At 46.4% G+C, this 24,236-nt stretch overlaps 1 protein-coding gene across 2 annotated transcripts in view; it reads left to right on the top strand.

The window, feature by feature from the left end:
* The window catches only part of LOC143835031 (scaffold attachment factor B2-like), a 44,361-nt gene that overhangs the window by 7,173 nt on the left and 12,952 nt on the right, over nucleotides 1–24,236 (top strand). The window contains exons 4-14 of one of the 2 annotated variants that reach the window (XM_077332107.1): nucleotides 30–308; nucleotides 2,502–2,564; nucleotides 5,166–5,193; nucleotides 6,089–6,626; nucleotides 7,132–7,178; nucleotides 7,774–7,874; nucleotides 8,755–8,904; nucleotides 9,718–9,821; nucleotides 11,148–11,272; nucleotides 11,969–12,060; nucleotides 13,909–14,045. In XM_077332107.1, coding sequence (XP_077188222.1) covers nucleotides 30–308; nucleotides 2,502–2,564; nucleotides 5,166–5,193; nucleotides 6,089–6,626; nucleotides 7,132–7,178; nucleotides 7,774–7,874; nucleotides 8,755–8,904; nucleotides 9,718–9,821; nucleotides 11,148–11,272; nucleotides 11,969–12,060; nucleotides 13,909–14,045 — 1,664 coding nt within the window. The remainder of the gene's footprint in view (nucleotides 1–29; nucleotides 309–2,501; nucleotides 2,565–5,165; nucleotides 5,194–6,088; nucleotides 6,627–7,131; nucleotides 7,179–7,773; nucleotides 7,875–8,754; nucleotides 8,905–9,717; nucleotides 9,822–11,147; nucleotides 11,273–11,968; nucleotides 12,061–13,908; nucleotides 14,046–24,236) is intronic. The other variant, XM_077332108.1, reaches the window with a different exon arrangement.

Here is a 24,236-nt window from a genome sequence, read left to right as displayed (position 1 = left end):
TCATACGTGCTCTTTTTTTCTTTTTGCAGGAGGATATTGGAGCAAGTTTGGATAACTTGCAGGATGTTGACATGATGGAAATTAGTGTATTAGATGAAGCTGACGTAGATAACAGCAGTGCAGTAGAGTGTCGAGCAGCTGGCAGTGCCGAGAGCGGGCTTGACTCCCTCTCTGGCAGTCAAGGAAATGCTGGGGCAGGAAGGAGGGAACGTCCACAGCAGCTTGCAGGATGCCCCGCAGGGGACATTGAGGCACCTCTACAATTACCGGGCATTAAAGAAGACCCGAGAAAAATACCAGTAGCCGTGGTATGCATCTCTACTCCACTGTGTAGAATCAGATCAATTATCACAGTAACTTTTAATTTTTTTTCTCAAATATAGAAAATATATAATAGGGGGATGTCTAAAAATAATCACCGATTCCCCCCTTTTAAAAAATGCCCATAATCATGCCATTTTTGATTAAAATCTGAAAACATTAAATGCATGCTTCATGAAACAGTGTCTATTGTAGCACGAACTCAGAAATCTGTGTTCTTAATAGTTGAATGCTCTCTTTTTGCCACATGCATTTCTATTCATTCACCATTTTATGTGTGTGTGCATGTGTATGTTCAAGTGGACTGCAGCTACATTTGTTTACTTGGTTGAACCCTGGGGTCTTTTGTTGCAGGCAAACACTAACCTTGTTTCCTGCTTGAGCTCTTTGGGATTGGGATGCTCCGAAGTATAGAAATTGTGAGAGGCGACTTAGCTGTTGTATATTATGTAGATGTAATAATTACTTTTGTTGATTATATTTTGTGTGCCTTTTTCACTGGGACTCAAGATGGATTAGGTGGCATAAGGAATGCGATCAATCGTTAGTGGATTTAAAAATCTAATTTCTGAGTGACTCATTTAGAGGTGGCCTCGTTCTGTCCTCTCCCCTCAGTGTTTGAATTCCAATTTGTGAATTGTTTCAACCCCCAAGATCTTGGGAGGGAAGGCAGTTAAATGGCTGCAAAGGTATTTCTTTTAGAACTAGGTTTGGAAATCCACATTAGCAACTTTGAAAATGCCCTAAAAACATCACTTTTGGGGGATTTTTAATCCTGAATCTGCAGCCAAGCCTGAGCAAGCACGCACTGTTTATGAAATTGCTTGCTATGCAATTTTACTAGGCTGGCTGTTGTGGCAAGATATGTTCATAATGTCAGGCTGCCATCTTTGGTTCCATGCTGCGTTGTGCGGAACGCTGAAGTTCCTGGGAAGGTTATTGGAGGCTTTTTGTTGAGCAGTATGCTTTATGGCATGTACTCCAGACTACTCTGCTGTGTGTTAAGCTCTGAATGGGTGGATGTGCAAGAGTGGGTGCCTTGGCCAGCATTGAACAGAGCATTGAACTTACTGTGAAGGCTCCTTCTCTTGTGAGCAGGGGTCCAGTGGTGGCAAGCCCTTTCCTCCACCAACGAAGGCAGGACTTGTAAACACTTGTGACTTTACCCCTGGAGTGGATCAGTATCTATGTTGGAAGTTCTGCCACTGTGGGAAGAACACCCAAGCAAAGCTGTAGTGGATTATTATTATCATCATTATTATATTTATTTATTAGATTTATTACCCCCCTGCTCCCAGTAAGGTGGCTCGTGGTGGGTTACAGCGTTAAAACCTCACAATAAAATATAAACCATCCTCAACTTAAAACCATTCTACATCCGATGACAGACTAAGCCCTCCTCCCACCCCGATGTGTTCAACAAGTCCCCCTGTCCAGCACCTCAGGGGAGAAGATGTAATAGAAGGAGAGCCTGATGTCCTGGCCAAACTGAGAAAGGGTCCTCGATCTTATTGCCACCTGGCCTCAACCAAATGCCTGGAAAGGAAATGTGAACGGGCAAGCAGCTAATGAGGCCTGGTCATGGCTTGCTTGTACATTTTGGAAGCCTAGTCCACTCCTCAGCGGAAACCATGATTCAGTGTCATTTCCAGAGGGTGTGATGATTTGGTGTGATGAGTGAATTGAACTAGTGAGAGCAGAATTCAGTGCCCGTCAGAAAATGGGAGAAGGAGCAGATGGTGAAGGATAGATTGTCCAGAGCTGCAGTCAGTCCTATGCATGCCTACCTTTGAATAAGCTGCTCAATTAAATAGGGTTTGTTCCTGAGTGCACCATATATCAATCAGGAGAGGCGGTGTCCTATTCAGACTCCATAGGGACTGAGCTTCCTTGTTAGCAGTTTGCTAGGGGCAAGCAAAACAGCATCCTCAAATCTGCATCAAGAGGATTCTTCTTTGCGAGAGGGTCAGAGGAAATGCCACCGAAGCTCCTTTCCACTGTTCTTCATCTCCCCTCAACTCCATTTGTTGCTTTAACAAATTTCTGTCTGTTAAGCAAAATCCTTGATTTAAACTTCTTTCAGGATAAGGGTTCATAATAAGGCACCAGGGATCTTATCCCTCATTCTGGCTCGTCTTTCCTTGACAGCCATCTGTTACAGTTGCTTGTACTTCTTTTAGGTTGAAGGTGAAGATGCTGGAAATGCCATGGAGCTGGGAGCCCCTGATTTCATCAGTACAAAGGTAAAACAGTTCAAAAATGATGTACTGTTATTATTACAGTAATTCTGAAAAGTTGCTGAAGCAACAGTTGGGAAGTTTATGATGCAAGAAGACTCTGACTTGCATCCTTATCAGTAGGTGGGCAGTGTGTCAGAGCAGTGGCAGCCAGATGGCTCCTGCCTATGTAGCAGCCAAGAGTGGACCTGGCAGGTGAGCAGAGCCTGATGTAGTAGATCATCGGTTTCTGCTCCTGGCCACAGTATGCGCGTAGGATTTCTGAACATATTTGAAGTGAGGCACAGCTGGCTGCTAGTAACTTCTTTTTGAGAAAGGGAAGATGGATGGAAATTGGCTAGTGACGAAACAATTGGCCAGTTGCTCAAAGAAGTGTGAGTTGTGCCCAGTTATCAGAGTTGTGTGTCTGACTTGGAAAGAATGTGGCGCTTAAAGGAGGCAATCTGAACTGGGGATAATTTCCACCCATGTTCCCTGAGAACCAGAAGAATGAATCCCTCTTCTGACCTGGCTCCTGGGCATTGCCCCTTCCACCACTACACGTGTGCAAGAGAAGGATGTGCATATTTATCTTACCTTGAGGTACCCAGTCACCAGAGGGCTTTTACTTTAGCTTGCTGCAATGCCCTTCCTTCAGCTGTACTTGAAGGGTGATACTAGAAAATTCCTTCTGCTGAGAGGAAGTACCCTTTTGGCTCTGGTCGAACAGAAACAATGGAACATATACTTCTTTACTGCCAATACTATAAAGATATAGGTTGCATTTTTATTTCACCATTGTTCCATAGTCCCAGGGCATTCGCATAAATTTCATACCTCCATACTGCTCACAGACACAAATTCTGCTAGAACGTATAGTGTTGCCAGGTTCTGCAGCCATGAAAATTCAGCATAAGATGACACCTAAGGATTCAGAGAGCTATGAGCAGAATAATTTCCTATACGTATTATCTAATCTAGGCTGTTTTATGGTCTAGTTTGTATTATTAGTAAATAAATAATATACTCAGTAGATTTATGCTTTTAACTGTTTTATGCTTTGTGCTGTCTGATCTCTAATTGTTTGTTAAATTTCCTTATGCTGGTCTATGACCGTAATAAAAATCAGACCGACTGGCCAGAGCCCAATGCAGACTTCACAAGCTCAGCTGCCTCAGTTCTGCCACACTGGGGTGAAACTGACAGCTGGCTACAGGCCGAAAAGTGGGGCATGGCCCCCTTAGGTTCTGCATGGGGATTGTGCCACTCACAGGCCCATTTTCTATATGAGATTTTTAGTTCCTCTCCACAGGGGCACAAGTATTTAGTACAGCAAGACTCTTCTGCTATGCAACATGAGATGGCATGGCACATGCAACCAAGTGGATGGGCAGTGAAGATTTGTGTGAATTGAGAGGAGAGTGCAGGAAGTTTGGGGTGGCTTCACAACACTTGGTTGCATCTGGTTATCCTTGTTATTTTGAAGCAGAAAATGGAAAGTGTACCTCTAGATTGCAAAGTGTGCAGGTGGTTAACGTTGGCTTCTGAATAACCGTAACAGAATACTGCCTTTGTACTTACAGCCTGTAAAATAGGGGAATTGGTGTTCTGTAATGATGGAGAGCATAAGACCCCTCACATTGGCTACGGTCTCGTTGGGTGGCATTTGCTAAGTTGATATTCTCTTGTCATCATTCTTATGGGGGTACTAACCCTGATCTGTCTTACAGCTGGGCTGCTTGAAGGAATTAAAGGGCTGTTGAATCGTAAGATAACTCTCTTAGGGAGCCAGATATTACCATTATTGTCAAATATGTCACTACGGATGTGCAATTAGATGCTACTGCCCTGATAAAATGCATGCTATTTGTGGATTGGCAGCGTCTCTTTTTTGCGATGCATCCTCCTGATGATTCCAATAATTTCACTCCCAATAATATTGGGATTAGGAGTCATGTTGGAAAGGCTGCAGGAACGGGAGGCATGTCCCATGGTGCACTGGCTCTTCACATTTTAAAACAGGGGTAGTCAAATTGCGGCCTTCCAGATGTTCATGAACTACAATTCCCATGAGCCCCTGCCAGCGAATGCTGGCAGGGGTTAATGGGAATCGTAGTCCATGGACATCTGGAGGGCTGCAGTTTGCCCACCCATGTTTTAAAAGGACCATTATTGTCTTGGGTGGAAGAGGGCCAGTTTCCTGCCCATTTGAAATAACGGTGCTTGGGTGATTGTGCTTTGGGCTATCGAGTGCTTCTTTCTCTTCCCTGTTTGGATCAGGGTGGTTGGGTGGGCGGTGGGAGATTTCCAGGTTATCATTTTAATCTCCTTTGATAAGATCAGAGAGGGTATGATGACTGTTTTCATTAAATTAGGAGTACTGGTCCAGTGTTTATTAAAGCTGAAAATTTTCCCAAGGTGACTTTCCAAAATGGTAGCAGCATAATGAAAGTGGTAATTGTGCTTTTCCCAACTTTTCAGTATGGAATTAAAGTGATCATTTTTTAATTGCACACCTGCTAGGGGGCACTTTTGGCTCTTTCCGGTTTTATTTCCTCCTCCTGATGATGATGATGTCTCATGAGATCATGTACATGTTATTTCTTTTCTCTTTTTTTAAACTAATAGGAACTGGAAGAGTTTCCTCTGGAATCAGGTACTATTGCTTAGAAACATGCTGGGGCCCTTCCTTTTATCTCCTCACATTTTTCATACATGAACTCCTTTTAGTTGCTTAAAACGCTTGGTTTTATTCCATTAAATAACTGTGATGTATTCTAAATGATGCACAGTCCAGCTGTCTTGTACACACACGCTCCCAAAAAGCCACAGAGATTGGAAATCTGGTCATATCAGCAGATCTGCTACAGCACACTCATTCTTGCGTGAAGCAAATGTTGGAGAAAAACAAGCAACTTGCTTGCTTCCTCAAATTGGCAGAGGAGCTGCCTTAACAGGAGCAGTTCTGCATGCAGAGCAGGTCTTGTGATATGACCTGGTACCTTAATTCTGTAAACCTAGACTAGAGAAGGGCAGTTCTGTCTAAAGCAGAGAGTAGGGATTGAAAACATGACCTCGAAGACAGAAGACAGGTTCATCACGAAAACTCTGCTTTCTGGACTACAAAAGCATTCTCGTTCCATCTGAAGCTGGTCTGATTTTTATGTTTGGACTGATTCATCTTAAAGGAGTTCAGTAAAAGATGGAAGCTGTGCTCTCAGAAGGACTTTGTAAACATCCTGGACTTTGAAGCTAGAGTGCAGAAGAAAGAAAAAGTTGAGATCACTACATGAAGACAGTTGAACTAAAACAAGCCGGGAACGTCATATATAAAAGGTGTATTAAGCCATTTTCTTCCTTCTTTCTTTCAGACAGTGCTCTGCTAGGCATGTTAGACTGCAGTGAGCTTAGGCGTGTGAATGTGATGTACGCAAGGGTTTTCCAATCTCTGTGTAGCATTAGACTGGCAGCCATGCCCGTTCCGCACTTGTCTTTGCTGTGTTTCCCTGGTGATTAAACCTTGTGCCATTCTATTCCTGTTAAATCCATAGAAAATGAGAAAATGCTCGACATTATGGGTGACTCTTGTAAATCTGAGCCCTTTAAAGAAGACACTTCCGAAGCGGAGCAGGCACAGGAAGCGAAAAACCCGTTGGCGGGCAAAAAGGCAGCCGAGGAAGAGGAAGACGCGCTTGGCGCCACCACCGCTCAGTCGGAAGAAGATATTTTAGATACGGAGAGCTCCTCAGCCCAGGCTCTGGGCAGGAAGCAGCAGGAGGAAGAGGAGGAGGAGGAGGAGGCAAAGCTCTTAGAGGTAGCGGCAGGGCAGCCGAGTGAGCAGACAGGCGAGGAAGCCCAGCCGGACTCGGACTCTGTAGCGGTAGAGAGCAGGAGTGGTGGTGGAGGAGGAGGAGGTGGTGGAGGAGATGAGAGTAGCAAAACGGCAGCCCCGAGTCTGGAAGCCAGTAGTGAGGCCAGTGTGGCCAGCCAAGAGGCCACGAAGACAGAAGAGAAATCTCAGTGTGAGGAAGACTCCTCCTCTGCCACTAGAGAGGCCTCTGCCCCAGAGGGTGGTGATCAGAACACGAGGTTTGTTTTTTCTCCGTTTTAGACCAGATGCTGTCTTTTTTTCCTCCCCCCCCCCCCCATTGGTCATTTTATGAATGCAAAATATGATTGTCTCAACCAGCCCCCAGCCAGAGCCATAACAAAATTTATAGCTTGATACTAAATAGAATCTTTAGTTGTCTCTGTGCACTTTTTCCCCCTCTTTTTTTTTTTTTTGCTTGGGTTTTGTTTTTAGGTAGAAGATGACTTGTTTTCTTTTTCATAACTGCTTATTTTAATTATCTGTTGTCGAAGGACACATCCTTTAATGTGAGCTGGTAGCTCTGTGTGGTCACCCTTGACCTCCTTGTAGAGGTTTTTAAATCTAAGGAAAGCTCTCCCCCACTCTTTGAAAAGGCTTAATTGTTATTTTACAGTTCAGTTTCTTTTCGGGTAGGTATCTGATCAAAGCCCACGGGGCCTTGCTTGCCCTTTTTAATGTGGCCTCTTTTCACAATTGAGTAACATTCATGTTTTTTGTCCTTAGTTCAAATGTGGATCCAGAAGCTAAAGGCACATCGAAGGAAGACAAGGGTAAGCCACAAGAAAGCCTTTTTGTTCTGTTATGCCATTTTTAGTTAACCTTTCTTTCTGAACTTCAAACACTCAACTCTTGTAATCAGGGAGGTCTTGTGGTCCTTCAGAAGTCAGAGAATTAATTCCTGTATCTCAGTATTGTCTGTCCTCTCTGTTTTCCTTGCTTTGTTTCCTGAGTTTCTTTGACTCAGAGATGCCAGAATTTGTACTTGGAACCTTCAGGATGCAAAGCTCATTCTCTCTTGAGTACAGTCATTCAGCAGAGGTCAGGCCTGTTACTACATTAGAACATTTTTTGCAGAATATTCCTTATAGTAATAAACCTGTAAGTTGTTCCAAATGCTTTTAAGTGTGCCCCATGACTGGCAGCACTTCATCATGCAGCATAGGGTTGAAAGTGATTGCAGTGATATGTCCTTCCCCAAATGTCAACCTGCGGCTGTCGTGTGACATGTTTCTGCCATTGCTGGGTGTCTTTGTTCCAAGAGCAGCGTAAATGCCCTTTCTTGATGGAAACTGAATGGGGCCATAACCAAAGAGAACTTTCAAAGTTGCTGTCTTTTCTGATACAGAACCCCTTTCTCTTCCCCAGTTCGGTCCAGCAGTAGTTCTGGCAGAAATCTGTGGGTTAGCGGGCTTTCCTCTTCGACCAGAGCTACGGATCTGAAAAACCTATTCAGCAAATATGGAAAGGTATATGCATTTCAGACTTAAACAGAGTGGGTGGCTAAAGTCATGTCATTTGTCTGTCTGCATTCAAATGTCTGCTTCCCAACTCCCACATTGTGTCAGAATTCTGAAGGTGCCAGCAGGCACAAAAAGGCTGAGAGCGCTATGTCTGTAGATTCTTTGTACTCAGCAAGAAATGTATGGAACTAATTCCTGGCGTTGTAACTCATGGGACACATCTCTTAAACATGATTGTCTAGTTACTAGGTCCTTTTGGGAGGAGGTAATTCATAGCAATTTTGTATCAAATATTTGTTGTTTTTTGAGGATGCCTTTGAACCGTTAGCTTGTCTTCTGGGGGCCAACAAAAATTGACCTTCCATGCTCTTGAAGTTGCTCAGTCTTGTATTACAACACCGGAAAGATAAATATTCACCTTCCATAACTCAGTCAACTGGAGACATGACAATCATATTGACGTATGACCCCACAACACATGGGAATATTTTTTAGGGATTTAACAACCAGGTATTAAGGCTTATTTGTAGACTTGCCAGTGTTGTTAGCTTTGGTTGTTTTTATTTCTTTCTGTTGAGTGGTTTGATTTTTACTAAATTTAGCACCCCCCCCCCCCCAATCTAAAGCATGTTCAGTGCAGTGGCTCATGGAGAAATGCAGGTCTGGTTTCTTTGGAGAGGGGTGATTCCTGCACAGCCTTAAATGTGAACCTTTCTGGAATGGTTATCTCCTGTCTTGCTTCTCAGAATGCTTTAGTCTCTTCAGGCTGGTTGGTAGAAATTAGAATTTGCCACCAATGGCTTTGTTTCCCTTGACAGCTGAGATACTTATAGCCGTTCCTTGGGTGCAGTGGTCCGACTTCTTCTCTGTCTCCCTCCCTTGACAGGTGGTGGGTGCAAAAGTAGTGACCAATGCCCGCAGCCCTGGGGCTCGCTGTTATGGCTTTGTTACCATGTCTTCATCTGAGGAAGCAACCAAGTGCATCAGCCACCTCCATAGAACAGAGCTACATGGAAAAATGATCTCTGTGGAAAAAGTAAGCTGCCTCCACCCCCAATCCTGCTTACCTCCTGGTGCTATGATGGAGACCTGTGAATACACAACTGAACCCTAGCCTAAGAGGTCATGGTTGCTTTGAATGCAAAAGGTCCTAGCATCATTCTTGGGCATTTTCAGTGAAAGGATGTTGGCTAGAAAGTGCAGGTGGAGTGTGGCCAGAGCAGAAGAGTCTGGGCCAGATGGGGAGTGACCTGATTGGGTAGGGGGAAGGAAACATGGCTCACTGGTGGAGTGTCTGCTAGGCATGCAGGTAATCCTGGCTTCAGTGCCTGGTGTCTCTAGTGAAAAGGATCAAGAAGAAGGGGATGGTGGAGAACTGCAGCCAGTTAGAGTCGAGTACTAAGCTAGATGGATCAGACCAATATACTAGTCTAGCATCCTGTCTCACACAGTGGTGCGCCAGTTCCTCTGCAGAGCCAACAGCAATGCGTAGAGGCCTAGGCCTTCCCCTGATGTTGCCCCCTGATTCTGAGAGAGAGGTTTAATGCCTTTGAATGTGAATATGTCTGAATATGGGCTGAAATTCAGCTTTTATTTGGGTCAAATCTACCAATAGCCGAAGCAGATTATAGGATCTACATTTGGTTAAAAATACAAAACAAACAAACAAAAGCAACACAAAAGCCAGCATGATATTTCAGATGAACTGAATGCACATGCCCATTGCCCATCACTACAACCTCTGGCTTCCTGCAGCACCAAATGATACGATCCAGGGTGAGGGCCCCCTTCCCCCTACCAGATGATTGTATGAACTCTTCTCTGAGCCTTGCCTCTGATGTTCTTCCAGGCCAAAAATGAACCCGCTGGGAAAAAAACATCTTTGGACAAGAAAGAAAATGAAGCAAGGAAAGAAAAGGAGAGACACCATTCTGTTGATGCAAAATCTGAAAAGTATAGTGATGATTTAGTCATCTATTGTATGTTGTGTGTTTTAAGGCAATGAGGGAATCTGGGCCAGTCACTTACCAGAGATAGTCAAACTGTGGCCCTCCAGATGTCCATGGACTACAATTCTCATGAGCCCCTGCCAGCAGATGCTGGCAGGGGCTCATGGGAATTGTAGTCCATGGACATCTGGAGGGCCACAGTTTGACTATCCCTGGGACTTACCTCACCAGGTAGATGTGAGGATAAAGTGGAGGACAGGAGAACACTGTAAGCCCCTTTGGATCTCACTGGGGTGAAATTAACATTTCAAGGGGGACACCAAACGGCTGAGCTGGATTGGATCCTGTTCTAGTCTTGTCATAAGCAGGACAGCCACTGGCTCCCACAGCAGCTGAGACTGCCAAGGCCCTGGAGGCAGGAAGAAGGGGCATGGCTCAGGGGCAGAACATGTTCTGCATGCAGAAAGACCCAGGTTCAGTCCCTGGCGTTCCTAGTTATAAAACAACAACCCCAGAAGAACCAGACAGTAGGTGACACGGAAGACCTTCCTGAAACCTTGGAAAGCCACTGCCAGTCCAGTTAGACATCACTGATCTCAATGGACAAATGGTCTGATTCAGTACAAGGCAGCTTCATGTTATGTGAGGAACGCTTGTGTGCATTGGAAACAAAGCTGTGCACACTGGGAGAGGCAACTTTCTTGCCCATGGCCTGACTTTCGTCTAGCCTCCAAGCCAAGGACAAAGAGAAACACCAGCCAGGGCTCTGGTGTGGGCCATGCAGCTGGGTTTGGACCAAAGGTATGACTTACTTGCCCCACTTTCCTTAGTCACATCAAGCTCACAATACAGGAGCAGGTGGCACAGGCAGGAAACAACTGAAACAGGCTTCTTTGATCAGGAATGTTAGTTCTATAGCACCTTCAAGAGGAACACTATTTGTGGCAGGGTAGGTGCTCCCATGACTCATTAAAGCACTTACCCTTCCTAATAGACTCTTGCTCTCTGTCTTGGTTGATGATTCCAAAACACATTCTGTTCAGCATAGGCCTCTTTGTGTCTTAAGTGTCAATAACTCATACTTTTATTTTTATTTTATTTATAATTTGGTTTCTTTCCTGCCGCTCCCAGTGAATTGGCTCATGGCAGTTTACAGCATATATATCTAATATAACGTCATTACATAAAAATCTTATAACAGTAAAATCCCCAATCTTACCCCAATAAAAATACAAATGAACAATAATAAGATACAATAAAACAAGCTGGTGGTATAAGTTGAGTGCATGTGTGCCTGTTCTGGGATGTGCTAAGCACAATTTGTTTGCAGATCTTCGGGGCTTAAAAAAGAAGAAAAGGCAGACAAAAAGGATGATGGGAAGAAGCTGGAAGAGGGAAAAGAAAATGCTGAGAGCAAAGCAGGCTCCACGGACCGTGCACGATCTGATAAATCAGGTGATTGAACTCCTGTTCTCGTTTAACTATGATGCTGCTGCAGGCTAGCATTTCTCTATTGGAGAGGACTCCTAAATAATCTTACAGCATCCTTGGAAAAGTTATGTGGGGGGGGGGGGCGACTAACATAAGCTCCTCCCATACCACAAATCTTGTGAGTCATTAAGGTTCTTCTTTTCTCCTACCTTGGAGGATGGTGGGTGCTGCTCTGGGCTTGCTAGCATCTTGTGAAGGAAGATGTTCAGACCCATGCTCTGAACCTCAGTGGCATTTCAGTGTTTTAACATGTGAGGAGTTTTAACATGTGAGGAGAGGTGTGCTTGTTGCCCTCTCTAGAACTTTAAGCTCTGCCTGGAAGCTTAGGGCTTCTGTGTGCGTTTCACATCCTGTATCTCAAAGATCAGTTTTTGTCTTCAGTCTCTAAAAGCAAGGGGAATACGTGTTCTCCGATTTCCAGATTTTCTTTAACTTGCTGTGTTTAAGAGGTCTGTATCCCCCCCAATATGCTTATTAAGAGTGATGTCTACAGATGTAGCACAAGTCAACCAATCTAAAATATTTAAAGGAGTTTGGTTTTGAGAACTTAATTGGGTTTGAATGTTTCAAGAGAGAGCTGTCTGACTCCTGCAGATGATTTTGGAATCTGAAATACGTTAACTCCTCCCCCCCTTTTTTTTCCTGCATGTGTGATAACAGCCAGTCGAGGAACTGAGCGGACAGTGGTTATGGATAAGTCCAAAGGAGAGCCGGTTATTAGTGTGAAAACCGCAACCACATCAAAAGAGAGAGTAAGTTTTTCAGCTCCTTTTAAAGACTTAGTTTTCCTGCCGCCTGAAACAGGCTGCAGAAGGCATGTCCATTGTCCTCATTGCTTCTCCTTCCAAGTCATCCGGGCTCGTTCGAGGTGACTGAGAAACTGTCCAGCTTGTTGTGCGGCAAAGAAAAAGGAGGGGAGGTCCGGAAATGACTGCATTTTAAAAAACTTTGTGAGTGATTGAAATCTTGCTGCTTTCAGACACTGAGGGCCTTTTCGCACAGGGATCTTTGTTGCAAATTGTTTGCGGAATGAAAAATCGCCATTTAAAATAGTGGAATTCGTCGTTATGCATACCTGCCTTTGTAGTGGAATCAGTTGCGTTTTTTAGCGTTTCCCACAGGCTTCCGGTCTCGGCAGAAATCGCTAGAAAGGAAGCGCTATTGCCAAGCTCGTCCCGCCCCTGGCCGTCAAGCAGCCAATGGGCAGCCGTTAGCATGCTCCCAAACAGCCCCTTTCCCTTTAAGAAAGGTTTTTTAAAAAAAAAAAACGACCCATAGCAATGAATCTAGGTAGATTCGTTGCTACGGAGAGACCCATCCAGCTGCCTAATGTGAGCTGTCGTTTGATTGTATGATCATATGCACGCTGCCTCGAGTGATAAAAAAAAAAATCCCCCCCCCCCCTCTCACGGGCACGATTTTCGGCTGAATTTATTTGTAAAAAATAAAGGGACTTTATTTCAGCAAACGGGCTTTTCAGTTGTTTGTGCTTAGTGACTAAAGGTGAAGGACTGAAGCCAGGGAAGCCTCTAAACAGAAAGAGGCTCGCCGGTGCGTTTATCCCCGCTCGCTCGAAGAAAAAAAAATGGCGATCGCTTCGCCGGAAGTTTGGAGGAGAGAGCCAGGGGGAGGGACTTTGAAGAACCAGCAACAATGGTAACGCACAGATCTTTAGCGCTACTGTTGCAGATTGGTTGCAGGAGTGTATCGCTATCCGGAGGGTGAATCCACTTTTCTGGATTCCCCTGAAAGCGCCACAACGAAGCGCTTTTTGCTGATTGGTTTCAGGATTGTTGCAGATTGTCTACGACGTCGTGGGTTATGTCAAATTAGTAGCGTTTCCAAATAGCAACCATTCTGCTACTTTGAAGCCGTGCGAAATGGCCCTGAGAGATAGCCAGTGTGGCTGTCAAAATGTTCCCTTGAAGTGATGGTAAACAGCCATTAAAAATTTTTTTTTTGCTGGAATTTACAAACAGTGCTTGGGCAGAGGTGAATGAATGGTAGGTGACAGCTGGATTCCTGTATTAGCCCCCACAGCCAGAAGAGCAGCATGGGGTTCATTTCTAGAACAATTGTATTTTCATACGTTACAGCCCTTATGAACATAGTAAGAGCCCTGCTGGGTCAGACTAGTGAAGGCCCATTTAGGCCACGATTCTGTCTCACACAATAACCAATCAGTTCCGCTGGTGGGCCAACAGTACTGGCCAAGGTTTTCATAAGAACACCAGAAGAGCCCTGCTGGATCAGACCATTGGTCCATCTTGTCCAGCATCCTGTCTCACACAGTGGTCAACCAGTTACTCTGGAGGAGGGCCAGCATCAAAACAATAGAGGTTTAGGCCTTTCCCTGACATTGCCCCTTGGCACTCAGATTCTGAGGCTGATGGACTCTGATCCTGTAGGTTCCCTTTCATCATCATGGCTGGTATGTACAGATACACCTATCCTTCAGGTACCTCGTCCATTTTAAAAGCCATCTGTGCCTGTGGCCATCACTACATCCTCTGACAGCGAATTGCACACTGTGTAAAGTATTTCCAATTGTCCATCTGGAATCTGCTGCCCATGATGGCTGTTTTCCTTGCTAATTTCAGAGCACAAAGAGCCAGGACCGCAAGTCAGAGAGCAAAGAGAAGCAAGACATCCTGTCTTTTGACAAGATCAAGGAGCAGAGAGAGCGAGAGCGACAGAGGCAGCGCGAGCGAGAGATCAGGGAGACAGAACGTCGCAGGTGGGTTGCATGTTTCTCACCTCCATCCTTTTGTGAAATTTGTTTCCTCCAGAATGGCATGCAGTTAAGTCAACAACAATTATTCCCTAGATGTGTTTCATCTTTAAAAAAATGGCTGTCCCCTAGTCCTCAGAGTTCTAAAGCACAGTTCCAGTGGCTTCAGCATCTGACACTTTCTTTTATAGTGCTGCCTGTCACAGTCCTCTTTTATTTAAGCCTTTTAAGCTATTTAAACCTTTAATTAATATGTTACGGCGGGGATGCTGCTGTCTCATACACAGCCTACCAGGGGCTTAATGCTACCAAATTTTGCAGCCTCACTTGTTAAGCAGAGGAACCCTGGTGGAATTTTTGTTTTTCCTTTGGGTAACAAAATTTGGTCGCATTTAAACCTTTGGAATAGAGCCTCTTGTGGCGCAAAGTGGTAAGGCAGCCATCTGAAAGCTTTGTCCATGAGGCTGGGAGTTCAATCCCAGCAGCCGGCTCAAGGTTGACTCAGCCTTCCATCCTTCCAAGGTCAGTAAAATGAGTACCCAGCTTGCTGGGGGGTAAACGGTTATGACTGGGGAAGGCACTGGCAAACCACCCCGTATTGAGTCTGCCATGAAAGCGCTAGAGGGCGTCACCCCAAGGGTCAGACATGACTCGGTGCTTGCACAGGGGATACCTTTACCTTTACCTAAACCTTTGGAAAGGCAGCCTGGCAGTATAAGGACAGATGCCAATGGTGGTGTTCCTTTTTAGTACCAGAAGCAAATCAGGTGGTGTATCAGCTGCCCATTATTTGGATGATCACCAAGTAATAACATTGCCTCCTTTCCTATCCCTGGGGATAACTGGGAATACTCCTTTCCCTAGTTGACACTTACTTTTGACATAGGAAGGAAACAGAAGGGTTGGACAGAGGCCTTAGTTCCCACAGTAGCCTACTGACAATCCCATTACTATTGTGACCAAAGGTCTCAGAAGGTGGCCTTCGTTCCTCAAAGGCCACATTTCAGTCAGAAGCATCCACACTGTGACTGATTAATAGATTGTTCAGTTCCTAGAAATAATACCAGAGTGGGGGGGGGGGGGGGGGAGATAAGTTAGAAGATGAGTTTGCGTCTTTCTGCAGCTACTTCTTTCATCTGTCCGGGGAATTGTGTTGCATTGCGTGGATCAGTGCCCCTAGTAGGGGTGCTTTCCTGAAGTGTAGGACGTCTTCCTTGATGTAAGATGCTACTCTGGAAGATTATGCATCGAGGGGAGGTTCCTTTGAAGACCTTCAGCCAGCAGAAAGGCTGTGCAGAACTCCTGCATTCTTTGCTTCCTTGGTGCTGCTGCTGGATTTTGTAGGCTTCCCACTTTGAGGTGGGAGTGTTGCTGAGATACTAGCAGCGTTGCCACCGGGGTTTACAATTATGCACTTTTTTTGTTCCTCCGTGGGTCCCCAGGTTGTTGCTAAATGGTCAGCTTTTGCTGCTGGCATTCCTGACTCATTTGCTTCTTTTCTATTTTAATGTTATTATAAAAACACTACAATGGCATAAGTATGTAGATCAGGGATTCCCACCATGTTGCCTGCCAAATGTTTTTAGAAAATGGGTAGGGCTTTTACTCACCAAGGCTTCTGATTCGCCACTAGTGATTTAGTTGGCAGTGCAGATTTTTTTTAAAATGTTGGTTTGGCATTAACAGCCCAAGGATCTTCACTGAGTAACTGAAGGTAGGCGGCCATTTTGTTGCTGGCTGTGCCTCCTGTGGCAGCCATTTTGTGAGTGTGCCCACAACACTGTCAGGATTCCAAAGGTGTCCCCAGGCTCAAAAAGGTTGGAGGACTCCTGGCATAGATCTTAAGGAGGGAAATTTTGATTGGATGGTATGGTACAGAGCACAAAAAAAGTCTCATGAGACTGCCAGCAGGGTTCCTGCGTTTCAAGAGTGGGGTTGCAAAATTTGGTAGCGTCCTTCCTTAAAAAGGTATCCCCTGTGCAAGCACCGAGTCATGTCTGACCCTTGGGGTGACACCCTCTAGCGTTTTCATGGCAGACTCAATACGGGGTGGTTTGCCAGTGCCTTCCCCAGTCATTACCGTTTACCCCCCAGCAAGCTGGGTACTCATTTTACCGACCTCGGAAGGATGGAAGGCTGAGTCAACCTTGAGCCGGCTGCTGGGATTGAACTCCCAGCCTCATGGGCAAAGCTTTCAGACGGCTGCCTTACCACTCTGCGCCACAAGAGGCTCTAGCGTCCTTCCTTACAACTCTTGTAAAGAAGCATGTGCATGGACATTGAGGAAATTCACTTCCAAAGAGTGATGCTTGTTAAAATTTGCAAACCAGTCTGAAGGATGTTTGGATTGAAGGATTGCAGGGACTAGAAATCCCCTCCCCATTAAAAAATTACAAATGTTCTGTCTAAACATAGAAATGCGGGGGGGGGGAGGTCCATAGAATTAAAAGTGCATCATTAATATTGTTGGAGTGTTAATTCTAAGAGAGAGGAGAAAAGCACCCTATTTGTTGAAATCATTCAGTAACTGTCCAGGATTACTGCAATGCAAATACAAGATTGTTAAAACACAATGAATGTTACCAATACCATTAATTGCATAGTTAGAAACCCTGACTTGTTAGGCACATGGCCAAAGGCACATCTGACTGTTAATGTTGGGTTGCATCTTGATACTCTGTTCAGCTCTCGTATGATGGACTTTCTCACTTTCTAATGTTAAATTTACCACTGTGAATGCCAATATAGATGTTAAGCAGGTCAGCACGAGGGGCCCTGAGTGACCAGAAATGTCCTGAGGGTGGTGCTCAACTTGGGGTAAGATTTCAGGAAGACGTGACACCCACTGATCTAAGACAGAGACTTGTGAAAACAATGGAAGGTGACACAACAAAAGCAGATACAAAAGAGCAGATTTCTGTAAGGAGAGCCACTAGTGGGCTTAGTTCTGCAGGACCAAGATGGCTGAGTCTTGTGTTCGTGGAGGAGCCCTCTGTTCTTAAGACAGTGCATTATATCCTGCCTTGTAACTCAGCTGACAGGACCTTTATCATAGAAACAATAATAGAGTTGGAAGGAGGCATAGAGGCTATCTAGTCCAACCAGCTGCTCAATGCAAGACCAACCTAAAGCATCCATTATAACATATGCGGCTTAAAGACTACCAATGAGGGGGAGCTCACCACCTCCTTATGCTGCCTATTCCACTGCTGAACTACTTTGACTGTGATTTTTTTTTTCTTGATAGCTAGCCAGTACTGTTCTAACATGTAGTTTAAAGCCATTACTGTGGGTCCTCTCCTCGGCTGCTTTCTCTGCTGATGCCTCTTGGCCTCTTTGCATTGGAGGAAGACTCCTAAGAGTCAGAGGAGGATGCCCAGTCATCTTGCTAACATCTGTTTGTGCCCTAGAGCTGCCAAGGCTTCTCAGCACTGGAGCCCAGGTCTTGTTGAGGACAAGAAAGTCCTGCTTTTGGATTTCGAGTGCACCCTATTTAGAATTTTGAAACATTTATGTTCATCTTCATGAATTCTGTGCAATCCCACATGAGACTGTGATTCTGCAGGCCAACCACAGAGAGGAGTTAGCGAGCTTATAATGAAAAACTCCAATTCCCAAGAATGCTCACCTCTCCCCCTCCTAGGAGGGTGGCTTTGCCTAGCCAAAAGTGACATGGCGTGGGAGGGGTGAGAAGTCCTTCCTCGGTTCTTCTCCTGACACCAGGTACAGGTAAATGTGGCATGCTAAGGCATTGCCAGAATAGCAATTTAAACAACTCACCAAGGGTGGTAGGTGTGGGTGGATTTAGCGACCGAAGCCCTGCTGTTTGCACAGCAGCTTCTCATTAAGACTTTGCTCAACAGGGATTCTGGGGGGAATGCATGAAGCAGAATCCCTAACTAGGGGATCTGGAAGGCGTATCCCAAAGACATGGAATCCACAGTTGCCCGGGAATGAAACATGGGGCACTTTCTGTTGACTCTTGTAGCAAATAAGTCTTATTTGAGGAATACCCCATTTGTCAAAGATGGGACCTAGGTACTTTGAAGAAATAACCCAATTCTGTACTCCCCAAGCATGCCTGACGAGGGTGTCTGCCCATGTGTTGGTGAGAGTTGGATTTTTCTTCATTATAAGCTCGCTAAGTCCTCTCCGTGGTTGGTCTGCAGAATCATAGTCTCAGGCGTGCCTGCCCAGAAGGCCACTCGATGAACAGCAGTTATGGGTAAATGCAACCCTGTTTTCCTCACCGCTGGAACTGTAAGAAAGCCTCACCCCCTCCCACTGCTGAGAAAGTGTGCATGCGCATGCAAGCTCACACCCTGAATAGAGCTTTGTTGATCTTAAACAAAGATCAACCATTGGGGCTCCTATTTTGTTTTCCTTCCAGTTCTGGGGGTTTGTTTTATTTATTTACTAGAAAATAAACCTGCTGTAATCGAAATACAGCGGGCGCTAGAAGGGCTGCCGAGTTAGGGGTCGCAGTGGAGCCAGAGCATGTACCCGAGGCCGGGTGGTGGGCGTCCGGTGAGGTGGCGGCGAGTCGTCCTGCCCCCGCCCCATGGCCTATCGGAGCGTGTGGGTGCGAGGCAGGAACTGGCGGCAGGTGGGCTGGAGGGCAGGAGAGAGCTGGTCGCTGGAGTGTGGAGCGGCTCAGCGCGGTTCCTCCAGCTTCGGGCTTCGGGTGGGTGGGGTGGCCGGTGCCGCCGCTCCAGCACAGTGCTCAGCTGGCCGCTCCTGGCTGCGTGGGCCAGTGGGTGAGCTCAGCTGTGTGTGGGCGGGGCGGGCAGCGGCCACGGCGATGCGGGGGCGTCTTGTGGCAGTGGGTGGCGGCCCATCAGCGCCCTTCCTCATCCCAGACAGGGCCCGCCCTCGGGGCCCTTACTGCTTTATTTTATTCGCTCAGCTTGGAGCGGTTAAAGATATATTCTGACATTGTCTTCTCTCCACCTGGTTATCTTCACAACAGCTGTGTAAGGCGGGTTGAGGTGGAGTGTGCGTTACTGGCCGTGGGTCACCCAGCAAGCTTCTATGGCTCAGTGGAGGATCCTAATCCAGGTTTCCCTGATACTGATCTGACATTGCAGATTTTGGTGGTCCAGAGAGGGAATCTTTGCAAGGCCTTCCCTTGTGCTTCTTTGGGACTTTGAGAGGTAGAACGCCTTTTACTGAGGCCGGGGGGGGGGGGGGGGGTAGTTTACTCCTCTACTCTCAACCACTGCCCTTAACGCTCTCTGATCGCTACGGTAATGTTTAAACATCCCTTCAAAATAAGATACAGACACGCCACAACAATGAACATAAGGAACATTTTATTTTCATGGAAATTTTACCTCATGACAATGACAAATCGATGGGAACCCTGAGCTTGTTTCTCTGCAACGAGATAGTCCCATCTGGGAGTGATGGGAGACAGTGACACCCAAAGTGTCTTGTAAAGGGCTGGGGGGGGGGGAGAAGGCGTCCTTCGGGGCCCACCTCCAATTAGTCGAAGGACCACATGTGGTCCACGGCCCACAGGTTGGGGATCGCTAATATAGAGGATGGAGCAGAGTTCTCTCTTGATCCTGATCCTGACAGCCCCGGAGGGATGGACCAGAACCATGGGATAAAATTAATTCAAAAGAAATTCTGTCTAAACATCCGGAAGAAGTTCCTGACAGAATGGTTTCTGAGTGGAACAGGCTTCCTCGGGAGGTGGTGGGTTCTCCATCTTTGGAAATTTTTAAACAGAGGCTAGATAGCCGTCTGATGGAAAGGCTGATTCTGTAAAGGCTCAAGGGCGTGGCAGGTGACAGTGGATGAGCAATAGGGTTGTGAGTGTCCTGCATAGTGCATGGGGTTGGACTAGATGACCCATGAGGTCCCTTCCAACTCTATTCTATGATTCCCTCTTTGTAGCAATGTTCTTGGTTTCAAGGAATATTTGAGTAGAGTTAAGAGATGATCAGTCATTTGCCCAATCCCCAGTATCTCCTGTTTAAGATATGGCAGTACTGATGTGTCCATCTGAGAGACAATACTGACAGTGATGGAATGATGGTTTTATTCCGTATAAGGCAGTTTAGTGTGTTCACTGTACCACCACCCCTGGACTTTGGGTTGCCTCTCCTAGAAGATGGGCTCCCTCCTAATGACTTCCCAAGAGCATCAGGGAAAAGCAGCCATCATTCAGGGTCCCAGATATGTTTCTAAGGCTGCAGGAGATCAGGTCTGACTAGCCATTATGTGTTAATAGGGGGGTACTGAGATAGTTGTTAGATGCTGCCTCTTTTTCGAGACCACCGTGGTGTTTGTGGTTCATGGAGGCAGCCTGTAGAGCAGGGGTAGTCAAACTGCAGCCCTCCAGATGTCAATGGACTACAATTCCCATGAGCCCCTGCCAGCAAATGCTGGCAGGGGCTCATGGGAATTGTATTCCATGGACATCTGGAGGGCCGCAGTTTGACTACCCCTGTTCTAGAGAAATGTGTTTGATTCCCCAGTCCTCCACAAGCAGCCACCTGGGTGACAGTTCTCTCATAGCTCTCTCAGCCTCACCTAATTCACAGGGGAGGGAAGAGAAGGCAGCTGTGGGACACTTTGAGTCTTACTTCAGGTAGTAAAAAGCCAGTGACCAAAAACAGTTCTCTTCCCCCCCCCCCCTTTTTTTTTGCAGTAGGAAAAGAACAAGTCCAGTTGTACCGTGAAGATTAACAAAATTTGTGGCAGGGTATGCACTTCAGTGAATCACTGCTCATTTCTTCAGGTACCTCTGTAGCACTGGAAAAGAACAAGAGTCCAGTTGCCTGTTAAAGGCTCTCAAAATCTGTGGCAGGATAGAAGCTTTTGTGAGTCACTGTACCCTTCTTCAGATCCGTCAAGATGAGTTTCATGACTCATAGAACCTCCTGTCCTGCCACCACTGTTGCTAGTCATGACGATGTTCCTGGACTTTTGCACTTTTCTGCTGCTGCAGATGGACTATCTTGATCCATCTCTTCTTCTTTTCTTTTTTTTTGACTTCGCCCTCATCAGCTGAGGGGCCGCTTCCAAGAGAAGGCAGAGTCTACCCCTCCCCCTTCCTGCCACTTCCAATTCAGACCCTCTCTGCATTTTACACAGCAGCCAGCGATCATTATCCGGTGATGACTTTGTGCTCTGCTGACGTTATCTATTTTTTGGCAGTCGCTCGCTCCGGCACCCGCACTTTCTGCTTGTCTGTTAATGAGGATCGTTCGGCATCGGAGCGAAGTCTCCTGCGTGGCTTTCCCCTCCTCCATTGTTCCAACTGTGTAGTTTAAAGTGCTCTCTTATTTGAGAGCATGACACATTTTCCTCTTAGCCGTGGCATGGTGGAGGGCTCACGAAGCTTGCTCTTTCATATCTTCCCGATTAAATGTTGCCTGGGTACCCTTTTTGTCTTCTGCGGAGACACGTAATTATTGCAGTCTCCTCCACTCCTACCTGCCATAGATTCTCTTCTCTAGAGGTCTCTGTATGTGCTTACCTTCATTTATTTCTCCCAGTCTCATAAGTGCTTAGGGAGCCAACAGGATAGAGTAGGTCTTGGACAGCAGTCTGGGTTCAGATGCTATCCTAGAGGATGCTGGGGGACCTTATGCCAGTTGTGTTCTCTGAATAACCTCCTGCCGTAAAGGACTCGGCCACAAGCTAGGGAACTGGCTGCTTCTATTGCTCCCCCTCCCCCTGTCCCAAGCATGAGTTCTCTTGTGGTTTCTGCAACTGGAAGGGGGTGGAGGCTGCATGCCTACTCTCACCTTAAACTGCCTTCTTCCCCCCCCCCCCATCCTCCTTGAGCCTGTCTGTTAACATGGGTAGTGATGTCATTTCCAGTCACTTCTGGAGGGGTGTGGCAGGGAGGCATGACATCACTTCTGAGACTTTGATGCCTGAAAAATTAATTCAGGATCTCCTCCACAATCAAAAGGTTGAAAAAGGCCATGTCAAGCAGAGCATCCTCCTGAAATGTTGGAGAGTTACTATGAATTCAGTCACCTTACTCCCTGGTATCTTGTGGTCGGTCTCCCTCCCTCTCAATATCTCAGTGAGGTAATCTAGACAGAGAACACAACTGGCCTAATGCCCCACAGCATGTTCCAGGACAGACCGCCTCCTGTGTCACCTCCTGCGTCAGCCATTTTGTGATTTTGCTCACCACTCTCTGTCAGAATCCCAGAGATGCTCACAGGTTCAGAAAGGTTTGGGGACGCCTGCCTTAAGAATTCCTTTTTCAGGACAGACATTTTTGCCTCCTGAGTCCATTCAAATGGGTTTGAGCTTACAGATGCTTGCTTGGTGTAGTGGTTAGGAGGGCGAACTTCTAATCTGCCATGCCAGGTTCGATTCTGCACTCCCGCACATGCAGCCAGCCCAAGGTGACCTTGGGCTTGCCAGGGCACTGATAAAGCTGTTCTGGCTGAGCAGTAATATCAGGGCTCTCTCAGCCTCACCTCCCTCACAGGGTGTCTGTTGTGGGGAGAGGAAAGGGAAGGGGATTGTAAGTCGCTTTGAGACTCCTTCAGGTAGAGAAAAGCGGCATGTAAGAACCAACTCTTCTTCTTTTTATTTTTTAGTCATGGGGGTTGCATTTTGAGCCTCCCATACTCCTAGTTTTTCTCTCATGAACAGGAAGAGGTTTATTATGTTTGGTGAGCTAAATTAGGTTGGCAAAGTTACTAAACCGTGTTTTGGCCCTAGCATCCCCAAGGCAGCTGAGGCATCTTCTGCTGTCCTGATTCCAAAAGTTTTGTAGGGCTCTTCTTTTCAAAAGAGCTTCTGATAGCTGGTGGATGGTTCCCTGCAGCTGCTGTTGCTAGGGAAAGGAGCTGCTTAGTTTTCTTCTAGCTCATGGTCGACTGTTTCTTTTGTAAGCTACTCAACTTGTAATGTAGTGCTCAATATTTGTAGCTGATGATAAGAAAGGTGGGAAAGAATAGCATCTTTATTATTTGATGTTATTGGTGAGAAGGGGGCAGTGATTTGTGCCTTAGTGCAAAAAGCATCACTGGACCCCTGGGACCCGGCTAGCTACTGCCTGATATCATATTTGATGTTCCTAGGTAAGGTAGTTGAAAGGGCCGCTCTGGACCAGCTCCTGGCATTCTAGGAGGAAGCTTTGGCACTTAATCCTTTCCAGTTGGGCTTCCATTTTGGCCATGAGGTGGAGACAGTGCTGGTCACCCTGATGGATGAGCTGGATTGGGGCGGTTCAGCCATCCTCATGGTGTTAGATCTGTCGGCCATGTTTGATGTGGATGACCACAAGTTGTTGGCCCTGGGACCAGGATTCGGGGGACAGCCCTTCTGTGGCTGGGCTCCGTTCTCCAGAACCGGACACAGGGGGTGGCAGTGGGGAAGGAGTTGTTGTGTCCCTCTCAACTCCCTTGTGAGATTCCTCAAGGTGGATGATTCTCTCCCCCACATTGTTTAACATCTTTGTGCACGCTCTGACCCGACTGGTCCTGAGCTATGGGCTGGAATGTCAACAATATGAAGATGACACACAGCTCTATTAATGGATGATCACTCAGACTCTCCTCTTGGATACATTTGCCAGACGTTTGGATGCCATGGCTGGGTAGTTGGAGCAGAGCTGCCTGGAACTCAACCCCATCAAGACAGAGGTCCTTTAGCTGGGTAGGAAGGCAACAGACCAGGAAGCATGCCTGCCCACCATAGCTGGGGTGCAACTTCACATGTTGCCCATAGCCAGGAACCTAGGGATAATCCTGGATGTCTCCCTATCAGTGGAAGCCCAGGTCACAGGAATAGGCCGCACAACATTTTACCATCTTCACCAGGCGAGGCTACTAGTGCCCTATCTGTCCTCAGACTGCTTGGACACAGTGATCCATGCAAGGTCACTTCTAGACTCTACGTGGGCCTACTTGACCCAGAGATTGCCGATGGTGCAGAATGAGGCTGCTAGAGTCCTCACGGGTACATCTTGGAGGGCACATATCCAGCCTGTGCTGAGACAGCTGCATGCAGCCTGGATCAAGTTCAAGGTTTTGGCTTTAACCTTTAAGGCCATCTGCATTCTAAGCCCCACATACTTGAGGGACGAATTTGCTGGCAGGGGCTCATGGGAATTGTAGTCCATGGACATCTGGAGGGCCGCATTTGACTATCCTTGATTTATATTGTATTTATAATTGTACATCTTTTCTGTTCCATCTCCTGAGACTGAGGGTG

This window comes from Paroedura picta, chromosome 4, assembly GCF_049243985.1.
Source record: "Paroedura picta isolate Pp20150507F chromosome 4, Ppicta_v3.0, whole genome shotgun sequence".
Lineage (NCBI taxonomy): Eukaryota > Metazoa > Chordata > Lepidosauria > Squamata > Gekkonidae > Paroedura > Paroedura picta.
The sequence above is the reverse complement of the archived record's forward strand: the minus strand, read 5'-3'. Positions and strand labels throughout refer to the sequence as shown.